At 43.3% G+C, this 25,341-nt stretch overlaps 1 protein-coding gene across 1 annotated transcript; it reads left to right on the top strand.

The window, feature by feature from the left end:
* The first annotated feature begins 10,052 nt into the window (after positions 1-10,052).
* On the top strand, positions 10,053-11,954 carry c2cd4a (C2 calcium dependent domain containing 4A). Its single transcript, XM_042110474.1, has 2 exons — positions 10,053-10,219; positions 10,414-11,954. The coding sequence occupies exon 2, from the start codon at positions 10,443-10,445 to the stop codon at positions 11,841-11,843; it is 1,401 nt and encodes a 466-aa protein (XP_041966408.1). The 5' UTR covers positions 10,053-10,219; positions 10,414-10,442; the 3' UTR covers positions 11,844-11,954.
* Positions 11,955-25,341: the final 13,387 nt, after the last annotated feature.

Raw genomic sequence — 25,341 nt, forward strand, 5'->3', positions numbered from 1 at the left:
TTTCCCCAACCTCTATCAAATCCAGGTCACTAAGTAACCAACCTATTAGCCTCAATTTTCAACAGGGCAAGTTACTGATGAGATTAAGTTAGCGAAATCACATGTTTTTGGGGACATTTTAAAATCCACCATCCTTCGTCAAGGTGGTAGCAGTGCTCCCCAGAGCAGCACACACACACACACACACACACACACACAGCAGGCATGGAACAACCTATGTCTCTGAGGCGAAGCCACGCAGTTAGGAGAGGAGAGAATTCACACCCCATTTTTAAGGCTATGAAAAGCAAGGAGAGAGGAGGAGCGGTTAAGTGCCAGTGAAACACTACCTGGGCTGCTCTGTCCGTTCCTGGAAATTTAACACTGCGCGCTGATCCCCCTGACCTCAAAAAGCAACAGAAAAAAAAAACTGAAGGCAAAAAATCTGAGGCGGAGTACATGAGCACAACACACGATGAAACTAAAGCGGCGCCAAAGCTGGATACAAACATTGGGGGAACACCCGAGTGAATACCACAAGTATGTCAATTAAGGATTCTAAGACAATCCAATCAACCATCTGTCATTCTGTTTTGCAACTCCAAGCAAAACAATAACCTCCTTGTGTTTAAAGGAATTATCCGGAGTAAAATGCACTTTAGATCAATTTACGGATGATTGGGAGTACATACGTTGAGTTGACATCAAAATCATGTCATTCGGATGTGTTTTGAGAAAGTTCGATTTTACAGTTTTTATTCAAAACTCGTTAGCCTGGAAGTGACCAGGGCAAGTCATTTCGCCGCTACAAAACGCTATTTTTATACCTCTTCTACAGTTCCAAACAACATTACACTTACGTGGTAGTGAGTAGAGGGTCCCTAAAGCCAAACCGAAGTATCCCGAGGTCTTTATGTGGTCGGATATAGAGTCCAGAATGAATTTCATCAAGCCAGTACCTTTCCAGAAATGTTGCTGCTGCAGCTGGCGTCTTTAGGGGAAAGTCCGTAGGAGTCGATTGCGGAGTGTGGAGTAACACGCTCTGGAAATTCACAATTTCGTCGCTGTTTTTAAAAAAAAAAAAATAGTCCAGTCCATACAACTTCATTTCAATTTCGAAAGAAATACTGGACTATGTTTTTAAAAAAATTAAAAAAAAAAAAAAAATTGTGAATTTCCAGAGCGTGTTACTCCACACTCGGCAATCGACTCCTACGGACTTTCCCCTAAAGATACCAGCTGCAGCAGCAATATTTCCGGAAAGGTACTGGCTTGATGAAATTCATTCTGGACTCTCTATCCGACCACATAAAGACCTCGGGATACTTCGGTTTGGCTTTAGGGACCCTCTACTCACTACCACGTAAGTGTAATGTTGTTTGGAACTGTAGAAGAGGTATAAAAATAGCGTTTTGTAGCGGCGAAATGACCCGAATTGCCCTGGTCACTTCCAGGCTAACGAGTTTTGACTAAAAACGGTAAAATCGAACTTTCTCAAAACACATCCGAATGACATGATTTTGATGTCAACTCAACGTATGTACTCCCAATCATCCGTAAATTGATCTAAAGTGCATTTTACTCCGGATAATTCCTTTAAGACTGAAAAACTCAAGAGAATTGTGGACATGCGAGATTCGTTTAAATTCATGACTCTGATGGCTTCACATAATCCAAAAGTCATTTTGATAATGGCCCTCCTTAAAGGGTGGCTTGCGGCAGGGAAAGTCAACGTCCAGTGCGTTTAGGGGTCATGATTTTAATTACTCGGGCTCTGGGAGAATAATGAGGAGAAATTACAATGAGAGGTAAGCCGATATCACTTACTGTAATTACCTTATCATATTACTTACTACTGGGCTCTCAAGGGTTTCACTAGACACACGTTTAAAAAACGGGAGGGGGTTTGGGATGGGGTGTGGGGGATGGGGGGTGGGGTGGTAGTTGAGGCAGATGAGTGTGAACTTGTGGATGTCAAGGCTGGATGAAGTGCTTTGAGCCGCTCCGCACTGTGACCTCCAGGGTACAGAGTGGCTCTGTCACAAAGAGAGGGAAGGGCATTGCGTGTCCATGATGCCCCCCAATAAGCCCCAACACTTCCTGAGAGCCTGTCGGGGACATCCTCCTCACAAACACCCAAGTGCTCGCTCTTGCCGCTCAAAGCGCTAGGCCTGATGGTGCTAACACACACAGGAGAAGTCATGTGGCGCTATAGCAGTTTCATTCACAATTGGGGTTGTGCGCAGAGCCCAAAGGTAAGATTTACACACCAGCCTTGTGCCTTTCTGGGGTAGGAAACATGCTCAACCCACATGGTCATAGGCTTTATCCCTCAAATGGACACACGTAGTGAAGCAATAGAACCAAACATGCACTGATCTATTTCATGATCCCTACTCCTCCCCATACTTGCCTTCAGGTTTGATGGCTCGCATCTGATGCACATGTGTATGAGAACGTTTGAATGTTTCAGAACCCCATTCCAGTCACTTTCTCTCACACACATGCATTCACACACACACACACACTCACACACAGCTCAAAGAAAGCACAAACACCCAACCATGCCAAGTGACGCAACCGCTGAGGCAATCAGACACGACCTCGCAGTCCATAGCAGCCCATTCATTCTCCATGCACAGAGAGGCCACTGAAACCCGACAAGGCCATTTACATAGTCTCATATTCTCCTCCTGTATATTTAAAAAGAGTTGAACAAAAGTCCATCCAAGAATGAGCAACAATTGTGAGCATTATCTGGTCGGCAGCCATGCCCAGATTTGAATTGCAAAAGAAACTGTATCCGGTCATGTCCACTGACTCTCTTGAGGACATGTGAATATATAGGGTGGAGGCAACAAGGGGCTGGGAAGGTGGTGGTGGTGGAGGTGGTAGTTGTGGGGTATTCTGGCTGGTTCTGATAGCACCTATTCTAATCTTTGTCGAGGCAATATCAGGAAACAAATAATTCTACACCTCACTTCGCAGCACTTGGCATTTCGCTAGCGGAGCATGTCAGCGGAACCGTAGGATTTTATCAGTTGCTGTTGGCAAGAGAACTGCCGCATCTAAGCCCGTGACACTCGCTGTGCTGCGGGCTAATTATAACCCTGCATATGGGCAAGTGGGTGGAGAGGTGCTGTTCAGCATGATGGGGGTGGGGGGGGTCACTAGGTTCTTCTCTTGGCCAGAGACAAGTCAGGGGGGTTAATGTTAGTTAGTTGACCCCCCATGCCCCCTGGGTATGAACTTTACCACTTGAGGAGGTTGGATACAAGCCAAGCATGATACCACAGATGGGCATGCAGCCATCAAGTAAAAAAAAAGTAAAAGAGCCAGACTCGAAAATGACTCCTTCCTCTCTCTGAAATCAGAACTAGCCAAAGGTCAAACAAGACCAAATTACAAATTCTGATGACAGAACTCTGAACCCAAACTTGATTGATTTCCAGCCTTCGAGGCAGCAGAATTACACAGCAAAATCTTGTGTCCCATACTCCTCCGAGCCAAGATGAACAGAGCAGCAGAGCTGCTAATGGAATTGTAGTGCACATGAAGAATTCATACAGAACTCCCACCATGTTTCATGGTGTCTGCTTTTATTACTCCTGGCACATGTTAAGGCAGACTTCAGAGGGTTTCAGGGAGGCTTGTGTTGCAGTCACCCCCAGTGAATGACAGAGCTTCTGCCCCAGTGCCCAGTGAAGTAGAACATCCCAGTCATGTGTGGGAATGGAGTCACCACATGGTCCCATGCATTGATTTGATGGGAATCGTCCATGGTTTGTGCAACTGTCTGGCAGAGCCGGTCAACTCCTCCAAGTCAGAACATAAGTTAAACCTACTTCAAGTCTCCTGAAACATCCGATTCTGTTGTCACATTAATTTGGATCACTTTGGATGGGAGTGATGGGGGTTACTTTTCGTAAGACCCTCTTCATTAAATTAGATTTTTTAAATGCACTGCTGCAGGTGCAACTAAACTGTCCCTGTGAAAAATCAAAGGTGGAATCCTACTCCGTGATTTCACTTGGCCACGGCATTGATTGCCTGGACTTATTAAATCAAGTGCTATTGATCACATTTAGAGCTCAGGGTCCTCTTGTCGCCAAATATGTCTCATTAAAACAAGAGGGAAAGATCACTAAACGATTCTTGCATTCTGGCATAGAGCAGCTTCTGGATACTGACAGAGTTAGGGCTGTTCAGTCAAGTCGAACATTTCTCCCTCAAACACATTTCATTCATTCGCGACGGGTCTCGGATGCTTATTTCTCAAGGGGTGTGGCAGCCGTGTGCGCAGCTTTGGGAACCAACGTAACGATCAAGCGCCTGGACCAACCTGGCTGACCCTCCCTTGGAGTGTGGCTGAAGCGAAATGTTCAACGATTCATGACACTAATGGCAAATGGTCAATATTTTCTCCTCATTTACTATATCCAAGCGTTGCCTCTGCGACACCCCTTCTCGATTTGTGCTGTAGCTCGGTATGCAAAATGTCAGCCTAACCTGCTATAGCAGCAAAAGTTGTTTTGCATTTTGCTTGGCTCAACTCCACTATATACATCTGTGTTATCTGTTCAAAAAGCCCATCAAAGGTAATTAAGCTACACGAAAACTCCCGACAAGAGCGTCCGCCATGCAGAGGCGTGTAGCCTAATGATGGCAAACGGGAGTTTGCATGCTGTACAATCGTGGTAGCCTACATCGGGCTATATTTGGATCTCCTCATAACGGTACAGTTCAGGGTAATCTTGGAACTGTTAAGCTTCGGAATTAATCGACATTGATATAGCCTATTAATAATTAAGCACGTGTTTATGTCCACTCCACTAGGCGGGTGAAAGGATACGGCAAGGAGGACACCCCAGAATATTAACCCGAAATGCCACTCGCAACAAAATAGCTACATGGAATACCATGCGAATAGCTATGATGCTACATTTATTATAAGGGCATACCGGATAGACCACTAACAATGTGGATGTTATCGGACATAGCATTAAAATATGGCGGCGTCAAATTTCGCCCTTTAGCAATGACCCCAACGATTTTCTATGATAGAGGCTGCAGATTTTTCCAGATGAGCAAAACATGCATCAATGTAGTGAATCAGACGTCTATCTTTGCCTAACTTGGCATCCATCGGTTTTTATTCCGGTTATGTGGGTTATTCCAGATCATATTCCTAGACATTGATGTGGTTTCGGCAGTAGTTCAAAGAGCTGCCCGAGTACTTCGTGCTCATGAAGTAGGACTTCAACAGGGGGTAACGTAATAACCATGTTCTTTGCTTTTAATTTAGCAGCAACCCACAGTTTCTTGTTAACACAGCCATTATCTATAGGAGAAGATTCAACAGGCGAAATACGGTTAACGTGTTTATATTGCAGATGGTGCGTTTACAAACAAAACGCCTAACTAATTGGGTAGCTAATTTAGAGCACCAGAACAAAATTTTACAAGGCGCTGCTGCTGAAGACCAACCCCATTCATTTGCTCCGTCCAGGGAGCACACCGATTGCGTCTATCGCTATCGTCATCTACCACCCGCGCGTAAACGGGCTCGCTAAAACACCAAACGAATCCTTTTCTGAATTATTGCCGTGCAACATCGACAAGAATAGTCGACAACAGTGGGAGAAACGTGTGCAAAACAGCCGATAGAAGATAGCAATTCCTACCTGAAATCCACTACTCTGGTGCATGGGTGATGACTTGATGTTGAGGCAGCGGTCTGCAGTTCTGCCTCTTTGCCGCGAAGCTCCTCCCTCCTCGTTGGAGGAACGGCGTAGGCTCCACAACCAATACACTTACCAAAGCAATTAATTTATGCACACAGCAAAGTCAATGGGCCAGATGCCCCGACATCCTCAAATTCAGGTCGGGTATATATTTCAAGAAACGTATTACACTCTCCCCAATGAACCTTGAGATCATTAGTTAAAATACAAATACGCAGCATCCCAGGTATATTTTAGTTGCAGGTTATATGGCTGAGTCGCCCCCCTCTAGCCATGGAGTGAGAGTTGAAAAGTCAATCTGATTTGTGTTTTTTCATGATCAGAAATTATTCTTAAAAATAGCCTACTTTGTGTGGGAGCAGCTCAGCAATAGTACAGTCCACCATATGGATAGGGCTGCTCTGTCATTTGAGAAAATTAAAGCCTAACTCAAAGTCCTCAGAAAAAAGCTTCTCATTGATTCTCAAAATTTGCGTTGGTCTTGTGTATAATTACAGAAATAAATTCTGTTCTACAGTGATATGAAATGATGAGATACTCTGGCAGTGCCATACTGTCTGTGTCCTGGAAGGTCTCCTATACTGAGTGCAATGTACAATGTCACCCTATAGGCAATACACAGAGCACTTCTCATCAATAGAAATGGAAATTATGACTTGTAAATTACAGAATAGTCATTCAACCAATAACTTCATAGCTTTATGTTTAAAATATGGCTTTATTGCATGAGGAAATGAAGGAGTGCGCGCACATCACAGGAGTGCAGGTGATGGACCAAAAAAAGTAACTGAGAAGAAATAATAAAGGTCCGTCCAGTAGATTATTAGGGAATGGATAGATCGGGCCCTGATCTTGAGTGAGTGTGGTGTCCCAGTGTCACATGCTTTCTGGGATGGTCATTTTCGTCCTTGTGGAGCCTGCTTGTTGGTGACTACTTGGTTTCCTGTGTATCTGAAACAAGTTTAGCTGGGTAGTGAGTGTCATATCTGCAGGTTTGGTACTCCGGGGACCCGAGTTCAAGGCCAGGTGGGGGTCACTGCTCTCTCCCTTCACTACAGGAAGATTGAACTTTTCTATCAACCACAGATTCTCAAAGACTGGCATTGGTTTTCTACCTGGTTCTTGTGTTACAAGTTGACTGGAATTACAGGAGTGTCAGTGTGCATGTATGAGGTGTTTAGGTTAATTTTTTCTCCTGAAACAAGTTGAAGGTCAGAGCTTTGTGAGAGACACATCAAGCCATGCATATTACAATTTTTCAGAGTTTAATGAGATTCAGTTAAATTCTCTCTCTCTCTCTCTCTCTCTCGACTTCTCTCTCTCTCTCTCTCTCTCTCTCTCTCTCTCTCTCTCTCAAAACACTCCTTGCAAGGTCAGTCTTTATATCCCAATGCAAATTCAGTAGAATTGTCCACTGGTAATTAAGGCAAATGAATGATGTGCTTTATGAAAGAAAGAGAGAAACAGACAGAAAGAGAGAGAGGAATCGGAAAAACATTGAAACATCGAAATTTGGAAAAACATGATTTGGAAACTGAAAGACTGACATTAATTAAGCCAGAAAACAATCAAACAAAAACAATGAATCAATTCAAATTGATGATAGAAATCACAATACATTTATTATGTGGTTAGGCACACACTTTTCCTGATATGAACAGGCTACATACCGTTACCTTATGATATGTTTAGCTGTTTCAGGTCTTGCAGTGTTTTTTTAAGGGTAATTCATTTGAATAGGTAAATTCAATGTACTCATCTGAAATTGAAATGTAAAGCACACAGAGCTGTGTGTTATAAATGTACAAATGCTGTCCTCTAGTGGCAATAGGCAATAATAAGACATCTAGTCATAAAACAGACTCCAACTGGCAAAGGGTTTGATCTCTCCCCCTCTCTCTCTCTCTCTCTCCCTCCCTCCCTCCCTTCCTCCTCCTCCTCCTCCTCCCTGTCCCCTTGAAATGATATGGTATAAATAGATAATTTTTGCAGAGAAAGAAGGTTATGTGTAAATATGACCTCTAGTCATACTGTATGTTCCTATTCCATGGGAACCTATGGTTATTCCAAATGATACACATACTTCACACATAGGTCAAGGGTCTTCTGCATTTACTGACACAACCGGTCAAAGGAGTCTTGATCCAACTGAAGTTCTAAACAAGAACAAGACATTATCTCAATTGTGATACAAATTGCAATACGTTGAGCCCTCTGTGGAGTGTGATGAGAAATCCTTAGATGTGGCTGTCTGTGTAAGAGAGAGAAGAATGAGAATAAAAAAGGTTGTTTATTTAGTCTAAATGATTTGCACACACTCAAACCCTTTAATCTCAACCCCACTCATTTGAAAATATGTGGCTCTACAATAGAACCTACTGCTATTAAAAACACTTACCTGATTGAGTAGGTGCATGGGAACACTTACCTGATTGAGTAGGTGCATGGGAACACTTACCTGATTGAGTAGGTGTATGGGAAGGAATTCTTAGAAGGCCCCTTTGATTGCACATAGAACCATGTTAATCTTTTGTGTGACAAACACCATTATGCTTTATGTATAACTTGAACAGCTGGTGAATAGGTTCCCAAAGGCAGCAGAAATACTCCGTTTGGACTTTGACCACAATCTTTCAAGAGCATGTTTGTAGGGAACTAACTGCAAGGTGATGTCAGACACTAACAGGTAAATTCAAAATGGGACCTGTCCATTTAAGCACAACAGAAGGCTTTATAATATTACAGGCATAATTATGGGTGGGTGTCAACAAGCAATCTTTTATTGAGGCAATTTTGTGCGTAACTGGTTTGTTTTGTTTTACAATAAGCAGTCGTTTTAAAAGTGGCCATGGTTGAGTAGGTTTTATAGGGTTCATATACCATGTGGTGTGAAGGGACACAACGTCTGTGCAGCTGTCTATTTTCTACCACAAGAGTGTACCCTTGAGACATGATGAGTAGTCCCTGAGAACACATAACCCTGAGACCTGTTATCATTTAACTTATTGGGGTTGCATTGCTACAAAAGAGCAACCCTAGCCAGAATTCATGGGCGGATTATGAACTTTCGGGCCCCTCGGCCCAGATGTATTAAGGGCCCCCCACTAATTGTCGTATATGTGGGAGGGGGAGTTTAGGGGTCCTCCCCCAGAATTTTTTTAATTTGTTTGATGTGATTTCCTGTATTCTGGTGCATTTTGGGGATGGCCAATACTAAATTCAATCAGATTCATAGCCTACATCCTGATTTGTTGATATTGAGGCAATGATTCCATGCAAAGGCTTGGGCTTCAGGGCCCCCTGACCCCTTGGGCCTCTGGGCCTGGGCCTGGTAGGCCCGTGCAGTAATCCATCCCTGCCAGAATTGAAAAGTAATACTCCATTCAAGCATTGTATCATAGTTAGATACAGCGAAACAGTGTGAAATTGAAATGATGCGTGACAAGGAAATTACTTACCTTTACCTTAAGTGTTTTCTAACATCCATTCTGAATATTTGTCATATTGAAAAATGGAACCTTGTAACATTAATTCTGAATGCTGGTCTTATTGATGAGTCCTTCTATACAACCTCTAGAAGTCACTGTGTTTACTTGATTAATGACTGACTGATTGAAGTTTTTTTCACAACAACATTTTGATAGCAATATATGTCACACAAACACAAAGAGAGTTGATATTCTGCTTTACATGTAATTCTTTTTGTACATCTCATAAAGCACTGGTCTATGATTCACTATATAATTCAGGTTAAGTCAACATTGCCAATTCCATCTACCATATGGTTGTCTTTTTATGCTACTGTGCCCAACCTCTGAAAGTTTTATGGTACTTTCACTGCAGCATTTCAATCACAGTTGACCTACATTCTTCACAGGCAGTTATATTTACATTTACATTATGCATTCCCTAAGCCCACTTCTCCGCCCCTTATAAATGCTGACACATCCGCCTAAAGATAGGTTATTCCAGACACCTGTGTTCTGGTCTACATTTTCTCTGGCCATTTCTGAATACCCCCAGTACCTGTCAGCTCCTTTCCTCATCGACATGAATGGAAAATCAAACAAGCTAACTAACACATTTGCCTCTTATCAAACCCATTTGTTGGATTTGACAGCAGTTCGCTTATCGTACCGGCCTTTACTTTGCGTGATTGCAATGTTACTGATTGAGGATCTCCATGGAGACAGATAGACAGTGAGAGAGAAAAAAAACAGGGGCTGTCCTATCCAAATGTTGGAGGCTCCTCAGGGCTCCTCCCACTCTGCTGGGCAAATATAAAACCACTTGTTACACGTAGGACAAGTCTCAGACAAGCAGGTGTGGTCAGGGAAGAGAGTCAGTTAGCCTGCCATTCAAGAGAGAGCCTCAGTGGTTATCCTGAACTAATGCTGTGGAACACCTGTGCTGACTGTTCATTGGATGTTCATAGGAGGATTAAATCTAAAACTCTAAAAATCTAAAAGGGTCCTATACTGTAGCTCCTTCATAAGGTAAGCATTAAGTTACTTCACACTATTAGAGCATAAATGCTATTTTATGGGGGTTAACTGTTTTATCTAACATATGTAAATGTATTATAAAAAATATGTAATATATGAAAAATGTATATCATATAACTAATATTCAGTTCTGACGATTTGACTATGAATATTGTGCACTAAAAATTCCTCTTTTTGTTCCACAGTTCCAAAGCTGGTCTATTACTGCAAGCTCATGTGGGTGGTAGAAAAGATCCGAGTGTCAGTGGAGAGAACCAACCTGCCCCTGCCGGTCTCGGAGTACACCTTCAAAATTGGGGACATCATGTTTGGAGACAAGCACTCTGTGGAGAAGAGCAAGAAGGCCCTGCTGTGTCCCAACATCATCACCCCAGACACCATCCCCGAGTTCTGCATCCCTCCAAAGGTCCACACCACCATGCTGGAAACGAAGGCAGCAGAGCAGTGCAAGGCGTCCACCATCATGAGAATACCGGTCTCAGAGCGAGGGAGCCCCAAGAGGGAGGCCCCTGGACGGGAGCTGGTGGCCCACATCATCCAGGTGGAGAGTGTGGATGACGCACCTTACGACAATGTCTGCAGCGATGAGGAGACCACCAACGCGGACCCCCAGAGCCAAGCAGCCCTCTCGCTGCCCCACCTGGCCAAAGCCCAGACCTGCTACGGCTTTTGCACACTCCTGGAGAGCCCGCACACCCGCCGGAAGGAGTCTCTGTTCCACAATGACCCGAGCACCAACGGGCTCCCCCTGGTTCTGCCCCGGAGCCGGTCCAACACGTACTCCCCCCGGAGCTCACCCTCCGTCTCACCTGCCCCATCCCCGACCTCGCCCCACTTCAGCTTCAACGGCCAGACCAGCAGGCTCTCGCCCCGGGCCTTCACCCTCCACCGGCAGGGCACGCTGGACAGTGACACCACCTCCTCCACGGAGTCGTCCCCCTTCAGCTCGCCGCTGCTGGCCCGCTGCCCACCGCCCAAGTCCTCCCTCTTCAAGGCCCTGAGCCACGAACGCTTGCTCTACCGTAACATCCACCGCAAGACGACCGTCTCGCGCAACAACTCGCTCTCCACAGACGAGAGCAGCTCCACGGACAACAGCCCCTGCGTGCTGCGGCGGGCGTCCGAGGGCCTGGTGGAGCCCATCTCCCCGTGCGGCGGTGGTGGCGGCAGCGGCGCTTATGGCCTGGCGCCCCCCGCCATCTTCCCCATGGACCTGGTGCTGCAGCGCGAGCGCGTCATGAAGGAGTGCCTGGTGTCGGTGGGGCGCGACGGCATGCTGCGCCTCTCGGCCGAGTACTGCCCCGAGAACCAGCGGCTCCGCGTGCGGCTCATCAGCGCCGAGGGACTCTACTCACTCGCCGTCGACCCCAAGAGCATCAACTGCAGTGTCAGCATCTCGCTCATGCCCGGCAAGGTCCAGAAGCAGCGCAGTACGGTCATCCGAAAGAGCCGGAACCCCATATTCAACGAGGACTTCTTCTTCGATGGTATTTCGGAGGAGGACCTGTCTTTGTGGTCACTGCGCTTTAAAGTGGTCAATAAAATGTCCACTATGAAGAGAGACTATATCCTGGGTGACTGTGAGCTCCCTCTCACCAGCATTATCAACTTGTAATTTCAGACTGATGTCCATTTTCTTGAATTGTCCTTATTTATTATCTTTGTAAATGAAAAAGGCTATTTATTTACTTTTTTACACTGTGACAATTGTTTCTAATAAAATTGATGAAAAAGGGAAAAACATGGTTGTTATCTTTTTTTCTGATGAGGTATGCTGTCATTTTCATCATGAATCCCAGTCATCTATAATGTCAATTAACTTTCAGTGAATATACAGTATATAGGCTATATATAACTAAATAGGTATCTGTAAAACTTTCACAATGGAGAGATTACAAGTGCCATGCCATATAATCTGATTACATCAGGTGGAAAGGCCTTACCATATGGTTGCACATGTAAGTATGTCAGTAGACAGTTACTGATTAAATAATCAGTATTACCACTTAACAGCTTTTTGTGGCATTTCACGTTGTGATGTTTTGAAATGCGTATGCGGCTACAGGAGCTTCCAATCGCGAGGGAACAATTTCGCATTGTAGGCATAAAAGGATGCAATAACGCAACCAACAACAACCAAAACTACTCATTGTCAACATGTAAATGAAATGTAATGTTTCATTGTGAATCAAATTAAAATGTTCTCCTCTTTGCAAACATAGTCATATGGTGACAGATTAATTTAATAATGTTGCAAAGATACTGCAAATGCCACAAAAAGCTGTTTGTGAATAGGTCTTAGTGAGTTAGGAGTCCTCTCGACTTATTTTAAGCTGTCCCAGACTTAGGTGCTACTTTTAGGTCTAAAATGCTTCGTGAATTACTTTTAGTGAAAAAAAATGAGGAGTCCTAAAGTTAGGAATGACACGCCCATTATTTTTAGGAGTTGCTCCTAAATTCGCCAGTTAGGAGCTACTTTTAGCCTTAAAATTCTTTGTGAATACGGCCCCAGATCTTTACATGAAAGGGAAGAGTTCAAGGCAGCCATCAGTCTACATAGACTTTGTTTCTATGGAAACCCTTCCCATCATTTACTGCTGTCTATTGTTATGGTAACTAGGTTAGTGTCAAGACACTGCTGACTATGTATAGAAAAACCATATTCGCTCAGAATACATGAATGATTACATATATATTTCAAGAAATGTGCCTTTGTTGTGTGGATAGTGATGACCCTGAAGTTCTACTTGTCCATTCTGAAGATAAAAAGTTGTCACTGGAAAGTTAAATCACATCCTCTTTTTTAAATTAATATTTGTTTTAATGACACACCAGGTGGAACGATGGTTTAGAATGTTTTTGCGAAGGCTGTGTGAACTGGTTTCGGTTGGATGGTTGGCTTAATGATAAACATGCCTTCCTGTGTTGCTAGATTGAGACAGACTCTCCCCTTCCCTCTAAGCCTGTTGTTTCCTCCTGACCTTTGGTGGGATTAAAAATATCCATGGTAACCTGAACCCTGGCTCGGTCCATCAAATCAGCTGCCGGCATTTTCAGACATGTCCACTGACCAGTCCAGTGTCTCCTTACTGAGCACCGGCCAACCAAACGCTACATGTGGTGCTGGTGATGATCAGAGTTTATCTGCACATCGCATGTCTTTCATCTTTCATCTTTCACAGTTGTTGTAAGAAGAGCAACGAGGGAATACACTAAGATAAACTGGCGTTAACATCTGATAGCCACAGAGAGAGCAAAGTGCTATGTCAACTCCAAAAATACATGTGATGGGATTGTTGAACCAAAGATCTTTGATTACTGACTGGTTGAACTCGTATGGCTAGTATTAAGTGAAAGTTCCTGAAGTGTTAGCATTGCTTACAGTAGTTGTAGCTAGACAGAGTTTACTGTTGTTCAAACATCCCGGTCTGCATGAGTGAATCCTATTTGTGTTTCAGTGACAGCAGATGGAAAATCCCATGAGCAGCGTGCTTTTGGGGGCTTTTTAGAGTAGAGCCACTTCACCAGCTCTTACGTTGGGCAGCTGAATTTTCCCAGCTCCTTTGATCATTTGGAGCTCGTCATTTTAATCAAGATACGCTCATCCATGCAAGTGTGTGCGGTCTGAGAAACAAATATCAAGGATCAAGTAGGCTAGTCATCTTTTCAAAGCATGCTGAACTCACTTTACTAATTCTGGCATATTCAGCCTACATGGTGTTTTTTACACAATGTTCATTAATATGCATGGTCCCTATCAAATAAACCAATAAATAAAACACCAAACTACAGGTGTGTGCTTAGGATTGCTCAGAGGCAGCAGAAGAAATGTGTTTGATTTGGAAAAGAAACAGTCTGGAGGATGTCCACAACAAGAGACACTCAAGGTGGACACAAGGTGCCTTACACCTAAGGGAAAATATGAATCAAACTACTAATTTGATTCATAATTCATAATATGAGTTAGTATTGAGGGTAAGAACAGAGATACACACCACTGACAGCATTTCAAACTACAGTAGACACGGCCAAGCTAGATCTAGATTTAGATCTAGATGTAGACTTGATCTATCTTGCACACTGATCATTTGCATTTGTCTTGGTCATTTCTTCTATAGAAATACAGTGTTTGGTGAAGTTGTTTTGATCTGTTCCCAAACAGCATGATACATCATAAAGACTGCATTAGTGGAGCATTGAAGCATTATTTTACAAGCATTTAAAAGCTCTTGATGCAAGTGGTGTATGCTTGATATGTTTGCTGATCTGAAATGACCAGGCTATTGAGCTGTTTTATTTGTAGGAGTAGTAATAATAATAATAATAATAATAATAATAATAATAATGCGCTTCATTTGTATAGCACCTTTCATACACAGAATGCAGCTCAAAGTGCTTTACATTTGGAGCATGTAACACAACTAGAAAAGCATTTCTTGAAGGAAATACAGTGCATGAAAATGCAAAAAATAGGATGTACAAATACAGAGTAAAAACAAATAATGCAGATATAGTTGCAATAGTGTTGCTAGGGTACATATGTTGGTCATTATGCCAAATTAAGTGGTTGCTATGCTGGTTGCTTGGGTGATCCTGTTGGTTGCTATGGTGGTTGCTAGGTTGACATTGTGGTGGTTGCTAGGCTGTTGCTAGGGTACTTGAGGTGGTTGCTAGGCTGTTGCTAGGTTAGTTGAGGTGGTTGCTATGCTGGTTGCTAGGTTAAACTCATTGGTTGCTATGTTGGTTGCTAGGTTGTAACTGTGGATGTGGTTGCTAGGCTGTTGCTAGGGTATTTGACATGGTTGCTAGGCTGTTGCTAGGGTACTTGAGGTGGTTGCTAGGCTTTTGCTAGGCTGTTGCTAGGTAAGTTGTGGTGTTTGCTATGCTGGTTGCTAGGTTAAACTCATTGGTTACTATGTTGGTTGCTAGGTTGTAACTGTGGAAGTGGTTGCTAGGCTGTTGCTGGGGTATTTGACATGGTTGCTAGGCTGTTGCTAGGGTACTTGAGGTGGTTGCTAGGCTGTTGCTAGGTTAGCTGTGGTGGTTGCTATGCTGGTTGCTAGGTTAAACTCATTGGTTACTATATTGGTTGCTAGGTTGTACCTGTGGAAGTGGTTGTTTGGCTGTTGCTAGGGTATTTGACATGGTTGCTAGGCTGTTGCTAGGGTACTTGAGGTGGTTGCTAGGCTGTTGCTAGGTTAGTTGTGGTGGTTGCTATGCTGGTTGCTAGGTTAAACTTCTTGGTTGCTATATTGGTTGCTAGGTTGTACAGTAACTGTGGAAGTGGTTGCTAGGCTGCTGCTAGGGTACTTAAGGTGGTTGCTAGGCTGTTGATAGGTAGATGGTGGTTTAATATAGTTGGAATGGCTGAACAGTTAAATAGGTGGATAGTTTAAATCGTTAAATTGTTTAACAGTGAATTATTGTGGTGAGGACTTTTATTTTGAAACAGTTGTGGACAGAGGAAGCAGTGGAACAGGATGTGTAGTCTTAAAAGAATGACATTGTATGCTTAAAGCCTGAGAAACTGACAGTTGATGCAGGTGGCCTGGCCACCTGGCCTAGGATTTTAATTGCTTAACGGCCCGATTGTGATGTCATCAGCCTAATGTTAAGTCTATGGGGAAATTTTGAGTAGTTTTTAATTAATAGTTTAAAAAGTATAAAAGTTACAAAGATGAAAAATACAAAGCCCGGATGTCACAAGTAAGACCTACATAACAAAGTTTGAATAAAGTTTCTATGTTAAGCGGTTGAAGCTGCATTAACTGCGTTAGAAGAAAAAGAATAAGGACTAGAAAATGCAATTCCAGGGAATTACCAGTGCATGAAAATGCAAAACATGGTGTGAAATGTATTGTTAAAACAGATGATGGCTAATTGGCAACCAACATGATGAGGTTTAATATAGTTGGAATGACTGGACAGATAAATAGGTGGATAGTTTAAATGGTTAAATTATTTGCTAGGTAAATGAGGTTTAATATAGTTGGAATGACTGAACTAGGTAGATGAGGTTTAATATAGTTGGAATGACTGAACAGTTAAATAGGTGGATAGTTTAAAAGGTTAAATTATTTGCGAGGTAGATGAGGTTTAATATAGTTGGAATGACTGAACAGTTAAATAGGTGGATAGTTTAAAAGGTTAAATTATTTGCGAGGTAGATGAGGTTTAATATAGTTGGAATGACTGGACTAGGTAGATGAGGTTTAATATGGTTGGAATGACTGAACAGATAAATAGGTGGATAGTTTAAATGGTTAAATTATGTTGTGGACAGAGGAAACAGTTGAACAGGATGTGTATAACAGAATGAGACTGTATAAGCCTGACAAACTGACAGTTGATGCAGGTGGCCTGACCACCTGGCCTAGGATTCTAATTGCTTAACGGCTTGATTGTGATGTCATCAGCCCAATGTTAAGTCTATGGGGAAATTTTGAGTAGTTTTTAATTAATAGTTTAAAAAGTATAAAAGTTACAAAGATGAAAAATACAAAGACCACATGTCCTAAGTAAGACCTACGTAACATAGTTTGAACGTAGTTTTAATGTTTCTACGTTAAACGGTTGAAGCTGCATTAACTGCGTTAGAAGAAGAATAAGAAGAAGAAGCCTAGGAAGAACAGTACAGTGCATTTTCATGCACTGTAATAATAGAGCAGTCAGTCATTGTAACATGTATATATATTAGGGCTGTCAATCGATTAAAAAAAATAATCTAATTAATTACATACTCTGTGATTAATTAATCGCATATATAATTTTTGCTGTGAAAGTATTTTAAATATTTAAATTCAAATGAATAATTGAATAATCAGCATTAGTGACATTAAAGTTCAAAAACTCTTTTATTATTATTTTCACTGTTCAAATAATGGCCATAATAATCTATGATATGACCTAATATGCTGAGGTGCTTCGGGAAGAAGTTTTTTTTTTTTCACATGCAAGGCATTTCAGGCCACAGATATAACCTAGGGGACACAATGAAAATAAATTAAAGGAACCGTATGTAAGAAATGTATTTCAATTAATCATAAAATGACCCTGATATGTCACTAGACATTAAGAAATCATGTTCATTTCAAATAATTATATCACTGACAACAGTAGTCTGGCCAGGTTATTGTCATTTAAAAAGTGAAGTTGCAGCCCTCAACTGATGTTGATGTTGTGTTTTGTCATGTCATGTTGTGTTTTGGCCTGATGCGCCACCCTCCACCTATCTACTAATCACAAAGTCAGTAGTGTTTCAGCATCTGGGTTGGCAACCTCAAGTCAGGGGAGAGGGGGAGGGGATACACCGCTCTACAGTAATTTGAAAGTGATTGCAGTACCAGTTTTGGCCACAATCTTACATATGGTTCCTTTAACACTCCCCTCAATGTCAACACTTGCAGACATTGCAAAGGACTTTATTTTCAACACTTTATTTTTATAAACACCATCAGGCCATTTTTTAAAAGTAAATGTTCCAATCAATGATCTAGGCAGCATGTTTTCTTCTCTCTCCTTCATTTTACAGTCTAATTTTTACTGACTAGAACGGCTCGGGGTCAAAGCTCATACGGAATTGATTAATCTGCACTAATTTTTTTGAATCAGTTATTTTTTCTCAAATTAATTAATCGAAATTAATCTGTTATTTTGACAGCCCTATATATATATATATATATATATAGGCTTTGCCAACAAATGCTTAGGCCCAGTTGATGTGGACTCTAAGTAGGTTGCCTTAGAATGATCTTAGTATGTGTTGTGATTACATGACTTTATATTAAAACGTTTAAAGAACACAACGACCGGACCACTGGTAGCCTTAACCCTTTACCCCCTACAAGCACGCCATATGGTGTTATTAATATATGCTTATGAAAAATATGCATTCATTGGTAGTGGGCAATTTTCACATGCTTACTCATATGAGTCCATATCACAAAGTCCATTCACTTGTCTAGGATACACACACACACACACACACACACACACACACACACACACACACACACACACACACTGGCAGGACAAGAGTGAATGTGTGAGACTTATTAAATGACAATTAGTTGAAACTGAATCTAGCATGAATCTGACACGACATGAAAGGTCGCTACCACGTGAGCTCATTCACATGGCTTGAGCGGGGAACGAGATATCATGACTACATACCCACTGTTATACGTGGCACAAACACTGGTCATTATCCAGCCATGCTTTATACATTATTAGAAAATGTCAGAAGGATGGAGTATTGTTTGTGTATTTTTGAGCCACATTGCCAGGTCTGGTTGAAATAATGAGCTCACATTAACTTCCGAAAAAGGGATTCTGTCAAGATGCTCCCTATAGAAAATAGCAGTTGCTAAGCAACCATGTTGTTTGAAGTCAGTGCCTTTGCCATGTTTATGTCTGAACAGTGGATCACATCCCTACTAATGGTAATCTCATTGACTTGTTTGGTCATCCAACTGAATTAACTGTTCCCTCTCTAACAAAGAGCCTGTTATTGTTTTGATTGAAGACTTTGATTTTGCATGTACATTGGGTGACCCTCAGAAACACATGCGCAAGAAACATGAGGGCATTTTATGGAAAAGCAACAACAACCCAGCAAAATGGGAACTCAATCTACAGCCTCCACACAAACATATGAGTCAGTAATCAACTCCTCCCAGCTTTAGTTCTTTACAGCCATGTTGTCATCCTATAGTAGAAACCTATAGGTGTTTACTTAGCTGAAGTGTTGCCAGAGGGATTCTGAGTTGGTTTGGCGTGTGTGTGTGTGTGTGTGTTTGTTACATCCTGCTGCCCTCAGCAGATCAGATCCGTTTCTAAAAGCATCCTGCTTCTGCTCACCAAGCTCCCCATCAGCCTGGGTTAAATATTAACATGTGAATCACTTCAGACGTGGACCTGAATACACTGTCAGACGTGTGGCTCTCTTTGCCGAGCAGAAGGACCTCCTGCCAATGAACTGATTAATACAAAGGGCTTTGGGTCATCAGATAATTTAAACAGAATGTAGATGTTTTGTGTTTTGTGTGTCAATGGTGGTAGGAAATTAAAAAGCAGATGTTGACGGAACTTGAATCTAGGGCAACAGTATAATCTTGCTCTTGTATTCAACAATTATTTATTTTACCTTTGAAAATAATTATTTATTTTACTTCTGTTGCATTTCCCAGCCTCTTTTGAGTTTCCCTTCTCTCTCTCTCTCTCTCTCTCTCTCTCTCTCTCTCCTCCTCCTCCCCCTCAACTCGACCCTTTGTTTTTGCAATGTTTTCCCCTGCATGGGGCTAAATGCACTGATGACTACCACTTCACAAGACTACTCTAATTCACTCACATTCAATTCACTGAATAAGGTCTTCTAGAGATGTTCCAGGTGGCAACTAACTCTGGAATAAGACCAGTGGGAATCTGGTATGTATTAGAGAGATAGAAAACACACTTGCCCTGGTCAGGACAGCTTCCCTACCACAAAAAAGGGGGGATCTTTCGTGTAACACCATATAGGACAGCAGGCGGGGGAGTGGAGGGGGGGGGCAGCAACCGCCGTCATAGAGAGGCCATCTCACCCACCCCACTGGCATAAGTCATTTAGAGTGCCTCCTCTCTGAAGGATTTACATGGGGTGGGAGTGTACACGATAGCCATCTGTTAACAGGCTAATCAGTGCGTGGCCAGGCTGGGGAGTCTCCCATAAACATCCGAAACATCACTCGGCCAAGCCCAGCTGGCCAAACACCGGGACAAAGGTGACAAGCAGCAGAATGGGTTTCCCAGCCGAGTCTGGGAGGACTCCCCCGCCGGCCGCCATAAAACCATCTCAGGCCCTGGATGAAGAGTGGAGGCTGGGAGAGCCTGGCAATCCCACTGATGTGATGCTTCAGCCTGAAAAAGCCCTGTGACGTCAGCCAGACGTCCATTTATGCATTCAATGCAAAACATAAAATCTAACCAAGTGTTATTAATCTCATATTAAGATCAAAAAATCTATTTGCTATTGTTTTTAGTATGTAGTGACTTACCTAGCGCTCTCTTGAAAGATAATTTTGATTTAATTTAAGAACACTTTGACTTATTTTAAGGAATCTTATCAAGACAAATTTACTCAACACACTGGCAGACAAATGTGCTTGTTTTTAGGACAAATTTGCTTAATGCACTGGCAGACAAATTTACTTGTTTTCAGGATGAGACGTCTTAAAAGAAGTCAAACTATTCTTAAATTAAGCCAAATGATTTTACAAGAAAGCACTAAGTAAGTCTCTTTATAGTGAAAACAATACCAACTAGATATTTTGATCTTGATATAAGATTAATAGTACTTGGTTAGATTTTATTAGATAGGCCATTTTTGCAGTGTTGAGTTTAACAGGTGTTACCATCCTTAAAACAAGAATAAAAGAGAAAGGAAGTAGCTGACCTTGAGACAGACCCAAATCAAGTGGATTCTGTCCCAGACCTTAGCTGTAGCCGTCCTACTGTCAGCCTCTAGCTGGGAATATTCATGGCCTCAATCTTTTGCTTCCAAACGTCTTATTCAACATCCGGCATGTAGATAAGAAGAGATTGATTTTGAAGCTTTTTGGAAGTGTGAAGAGAGCTCCTGCTGCATATCATTAATATGGATTGATGTTTGAGAGAAATCTTGGTCTCCAACGGGGAAGGGGTGGTGGTTGAAAAGGCCTCGTTGTTTAGCTGGCGGTTGCTTGGTTACACAGGTGCTCTTCTGCGCTTTCAGCTCTGGGCATAGAGGGATACTGCATGTTAATCAGGTCGTAGAGAGAAGCAGCCGTCACAAGGTCACATCAAGGTGCAAAGGAAAGATCTAGGGGTTTGTGAGCTTGGTCCCTGCTGTCATTAGCACTAATCCCACATCCAGTGTAGGTCACCCTTTCAGTTTTATTCAAAACAAATGGTCATATTTACATGTGACACGTGAGTTTGTGAGAGTTGTCTTAGTCTTGTGCCAACCTTGACAAAGAATATCTGATGGGGAACAAGGAAGTGATCATACAATAGCAGAGGGACTACCGGCCAACCATTTCTTGTAAATGAGTTGTTGTTTTTAGCATCTGGTGGTAAGATTGTGGTACGTTTGGACTGATCATATCAGAGTTGAATGAATTTCCTTTATGGAAAGTGAAGATCTCTTGAATCTTGAATCTTAAAACAATCACACCAAGGAAAAATAATATGGGTAAAACACATAAAGTTGCAATGGACAACTACTGTAGTTGATCTGTGGAAATAGTTTGAAAAATCCGCTTTGTGATGATCTGATTGCGGCTGATTGGCAAGAAAGGTCAATGCTTGAAGGAGGCTCTTCTGGTGGAACTCTACAGATGCTCTGTCATATCAAACATGCTCATTACAGCTCGCCAAAGCAGAATGCTATTCATATCATCTGCATTTGATTTTTTTTATTTGCAAACAAGAATGAAGTTACAAACAAAATACAACAATACAATAGACAAATGAATACTACACAATACAACATGACACATGTACACTACACAAAACACACATCTTGACATGACATGACATTGACTTGACATCTTGACATATCTTGACATGACATAGCATTAACAACAGATATAGAGGCTGAGAATTATTGCATACAGGTTGACTATAGATATGAATGAAATGCCAGAAATGAAATTACTGGAATAAAATAAATGACAGGGATGAAAAAAAAGGGGGGGGGGATTGTGGGGGGGATTTGGTAGTCGGATGGTGGTTATGGGAATGTGGAAGTAGTGTCCTTGGGCTAGATCTACGAGTGCTCCAGAGTACTCGTTACCGGCTAAGAGCGTCTTAACAGTACTTCTCACTGAGGTCACCAACAGGACATACAGAGGAATTACAATTTAGAATACATAATCCAATTTACGTTCCCATTCTTTATTGTGTTTACCTGTGATGAATCAGATTTTAGCGTGCAAAGCCTACATTTAATGGTCATAATAATGTGATGAAAAGCGGACAAAAATGCAATCAAGTTATGAAACTGAAAGAAATGAATATTTTGACATTATCTTTGCTAATCTAGCATCAAAATCTAAGCCTACACATATCCTCTCTTTCTTACTCGACTTCTTTCTTATCTTCAAATGTGTTCTTAAGTGACACCGCAAAAAATTATTGCATGGTGCAACAATCTTAAAATAATTACAATTATTTATGTCTCTGTGTGGTATATAACCTACTTGGGATGCTTACATGCAGATGTCAAAGTGTTTCTATTTTCGTATTGATATGAATTAATGTGTAGATCCGAAGTTTAAATGGTAGGCCTATAGCTGTGACGTGCAGTCACCTGACATCACCGTCAAATCAGAGGATATTTCAGTATCATTTCAACTATTAACGTGGACAGCTCCCCTTAAGAGCATCTTAAGAGCAGTGCATGCGCGTTCACGCTACGAGCATGTTCGGGAAACAGTCGGAAAAACCAAACGAACGATCGTAAGATGAATCGTAGAAAACCCTAGTAAGAACGTGTCTCTGTCGTTATCGGGAAACTGGGCCCAGTGCCCAGGGCCCACTTCCCCGATAACGACGGAGACAGAGGAGCTCAGAGGAGCGCGAGTGTCTTTCCACCTATCTCCTGCTGTTCAGCCAAAGAAGAGCTTTAAAATCACACAAGCCTTTACATCAGCGCGTGTTGGCCTTGCTGAGCAGTCTTACCCCATCACGTCTCTCCAGAAGAAATACAAGCACCTTGTAGGTCTACCCCTCAAGCAGTTGGACCGAGTCAAGCCCCTCATACTCATAGGTGCTGACCACCCGCACCTGCTCACCCCAGTCGAACCGGTGAGATTGGGCCCACCAGGAGGACCTGCCGCTATCCACACTCGACTGGGATGGACTCTGCAAGGCCCCGCCAGGTTAGTCCAGCAGGCTCTGCCACACCAGCAGTGTCTGTTCACCACCGTCTCCCCACAGACTGCTGAACTGATGACAAATGTACAAAGGCTGTGGCAGATGGACGTGGTGCCGTTTCAAAGTGACAAGGTAGTCATGCGGTCAAAGGAGGACCAAGAGGCGGTGGACATGCTTGAGGCGAAGACAATACGCGTGGAGGTCGATGGTGTTCTGCGGTACGCTACCCCTCTGCTGCGCAAACGTCAAATGCCCCTCTTCCAAGCCACTAAGGAGGTGGTCAAGTCTAAGGAGCACCGAGAAGAGGCTAGCCAGGGACCCAGCACTCGCAGAGGCAAACTGTGAGGAGATCTGCAAACTAGTCAAAGCAGGATCAGTAGTGAAGCTCAGCACCGATGTCACAACAGAGAGTGAAACGTGGTTCATCCCACATCATTTAGTACAGCACAACGACAAGAACCGTATAGTGTTCAACTGCTCGTGCCGAGGCCTTAACCTGAACGAAGCATTACTGCCTGGGCCAACCCTGGGGGCCTCTCTTCTCGTCCTACTGCGTTTCAGACAAGACGCAGTGCTTCTACGTCGACAACTGCTTACAGAGTGTGCCAACAGTCGATGAGGCAAAGCAGCTCGTGGATAAGCTCCGTGCTCTGCTCCCCACTGGTGGCTTTTATCTCCGCCAGTGGGCAAGTAATGCACCAAGTGCAATCAGTCACTTACCCACTAAAGCCAGGTCCAACAGCCTTGAGCACTGGCTTTCCAAGGGCGACGCCAGCCATCCAGAATCTGCTCTTGGACTCATCTGGCACTGGGAGTCCGATAGTCTCGGCTACAAGCATCGACCCCTAGAGTATGGAGAACTGACGATGCGGAACGTGTACAAAGTCCTAGCTCGACAGTACGATCCTCTGGGGTACATCCTGCCGTACACAACACGAGCAAAAATGCTTGTTCAACGCCTATGGGATAAACAGCGTGGCTGGGACGACCCGCTTCTTTCCGAAGAGCTTCTGCACGGGTGGAAGGAATGGGAGGCCAGGCTTGGGGTTCTACCACATATATCTCTACCCCGACCTTATGTGCCAACTCAAGCTGACGTTCTCACCAGGCAGATCCACATCTTCAGCGACGCGTCGGAAAGGGCTTATGGCTCTGTCGCATACCTACGGACTGAGGACACTCATGGCAGAGTATACCTGTCATTCCTCGTGGCAAGATCCAGAGTCGCACCAAGGCGGCAAACGTCAATGCCAAGATTGGAGCTCTGTGGTGCCCTTACGGGAGCACAGTTGTCTAGCCTGCTGGAAAAGGAGCTCACACTGCCCATAGACAAGACCATACTGTGGACAGACTCTACCACAGTGTTGACGTGGCTCCAATCAGAATCGTGCCGTTTTAAGGTGTTTGTAGGCACGCGTGTGTCTGAAATCCAAATTCAAGGGACCAGAAGAGTGGCCTTCCAGGCCATCCACAGTGGTTGAACTGGATCCTGCAGAATACCGTAAGCTTACCTTCTGTGGCCTGACGTCAACAGTTGACCAGCCAAGAATTTCCACAGCTGAACAGTATGCCTGCTGGAAGGACTTTGTTGAAGCCACTGCACATGAGCTTGATGGGGCGGCCGCACAGCCTGGCAGCCCGACAGCCTCCATCTATCAGCAAACAGAGTTGTTAATCATCAAGCAAGCGCAACAGGACTGTTTTCAGGAAGAGGTGCGCCTCCTAGAAGCAGGCAAGCCTGTACAGCGCAGCAGCCGTCTACTTACCCTGTCGCCGGAGCTGGACCCTGAAGCAGGGATCATATGTGTAGGGGGAAGGCACTAGAGCAGAGGCACTAGACTCCAGCTCCTTACATCCGATCGTCTTGGACCCCTCCCATCCAGCCACCAAACTCCTGATCCAGGATTATGATGCTCGTCTATGTCATCCTGGGCCTGAACGGGTGTACGCAGAGATGAGGCGTTCTTTCTGGGTCCTGTGTGGGAGAGAAGCTATCCGACGCGTACAGCACCAGTGAAAGTCAGTAAAGAATGTCGAAGGTGGAAGGCCCGTCCTGCAGTGCCAAAGATGTCAGACCTACCTGCAGCTCGGTTGCGACTCTTTAAGCCTCCATTCTTTTCCACTGGCGTTGATTGTTTCGGGCCTTTCCAGATCAAGATAGGCCGCCGCACAGAGAAGAGGTGGGGCATTATCTTTAAATACCTCACAACCCGTGCTGT

This window comes from Alosa sapidissima, chromosome 11, assembly GCF_018492685.1.
Source record: "Alosa sapidissima isolate fAloSap1 chromosome 11, fAloSap1.pri, whole genome shotgun sequence".
In the NCBI taxonomy this organism is placed as follows: domain Eukaryota; kingdom Metazoa; phylum Chordata; class Actinopteri; order Clupeiformes; family Clupeidae; genus Alosa; species Alosa sapidissima.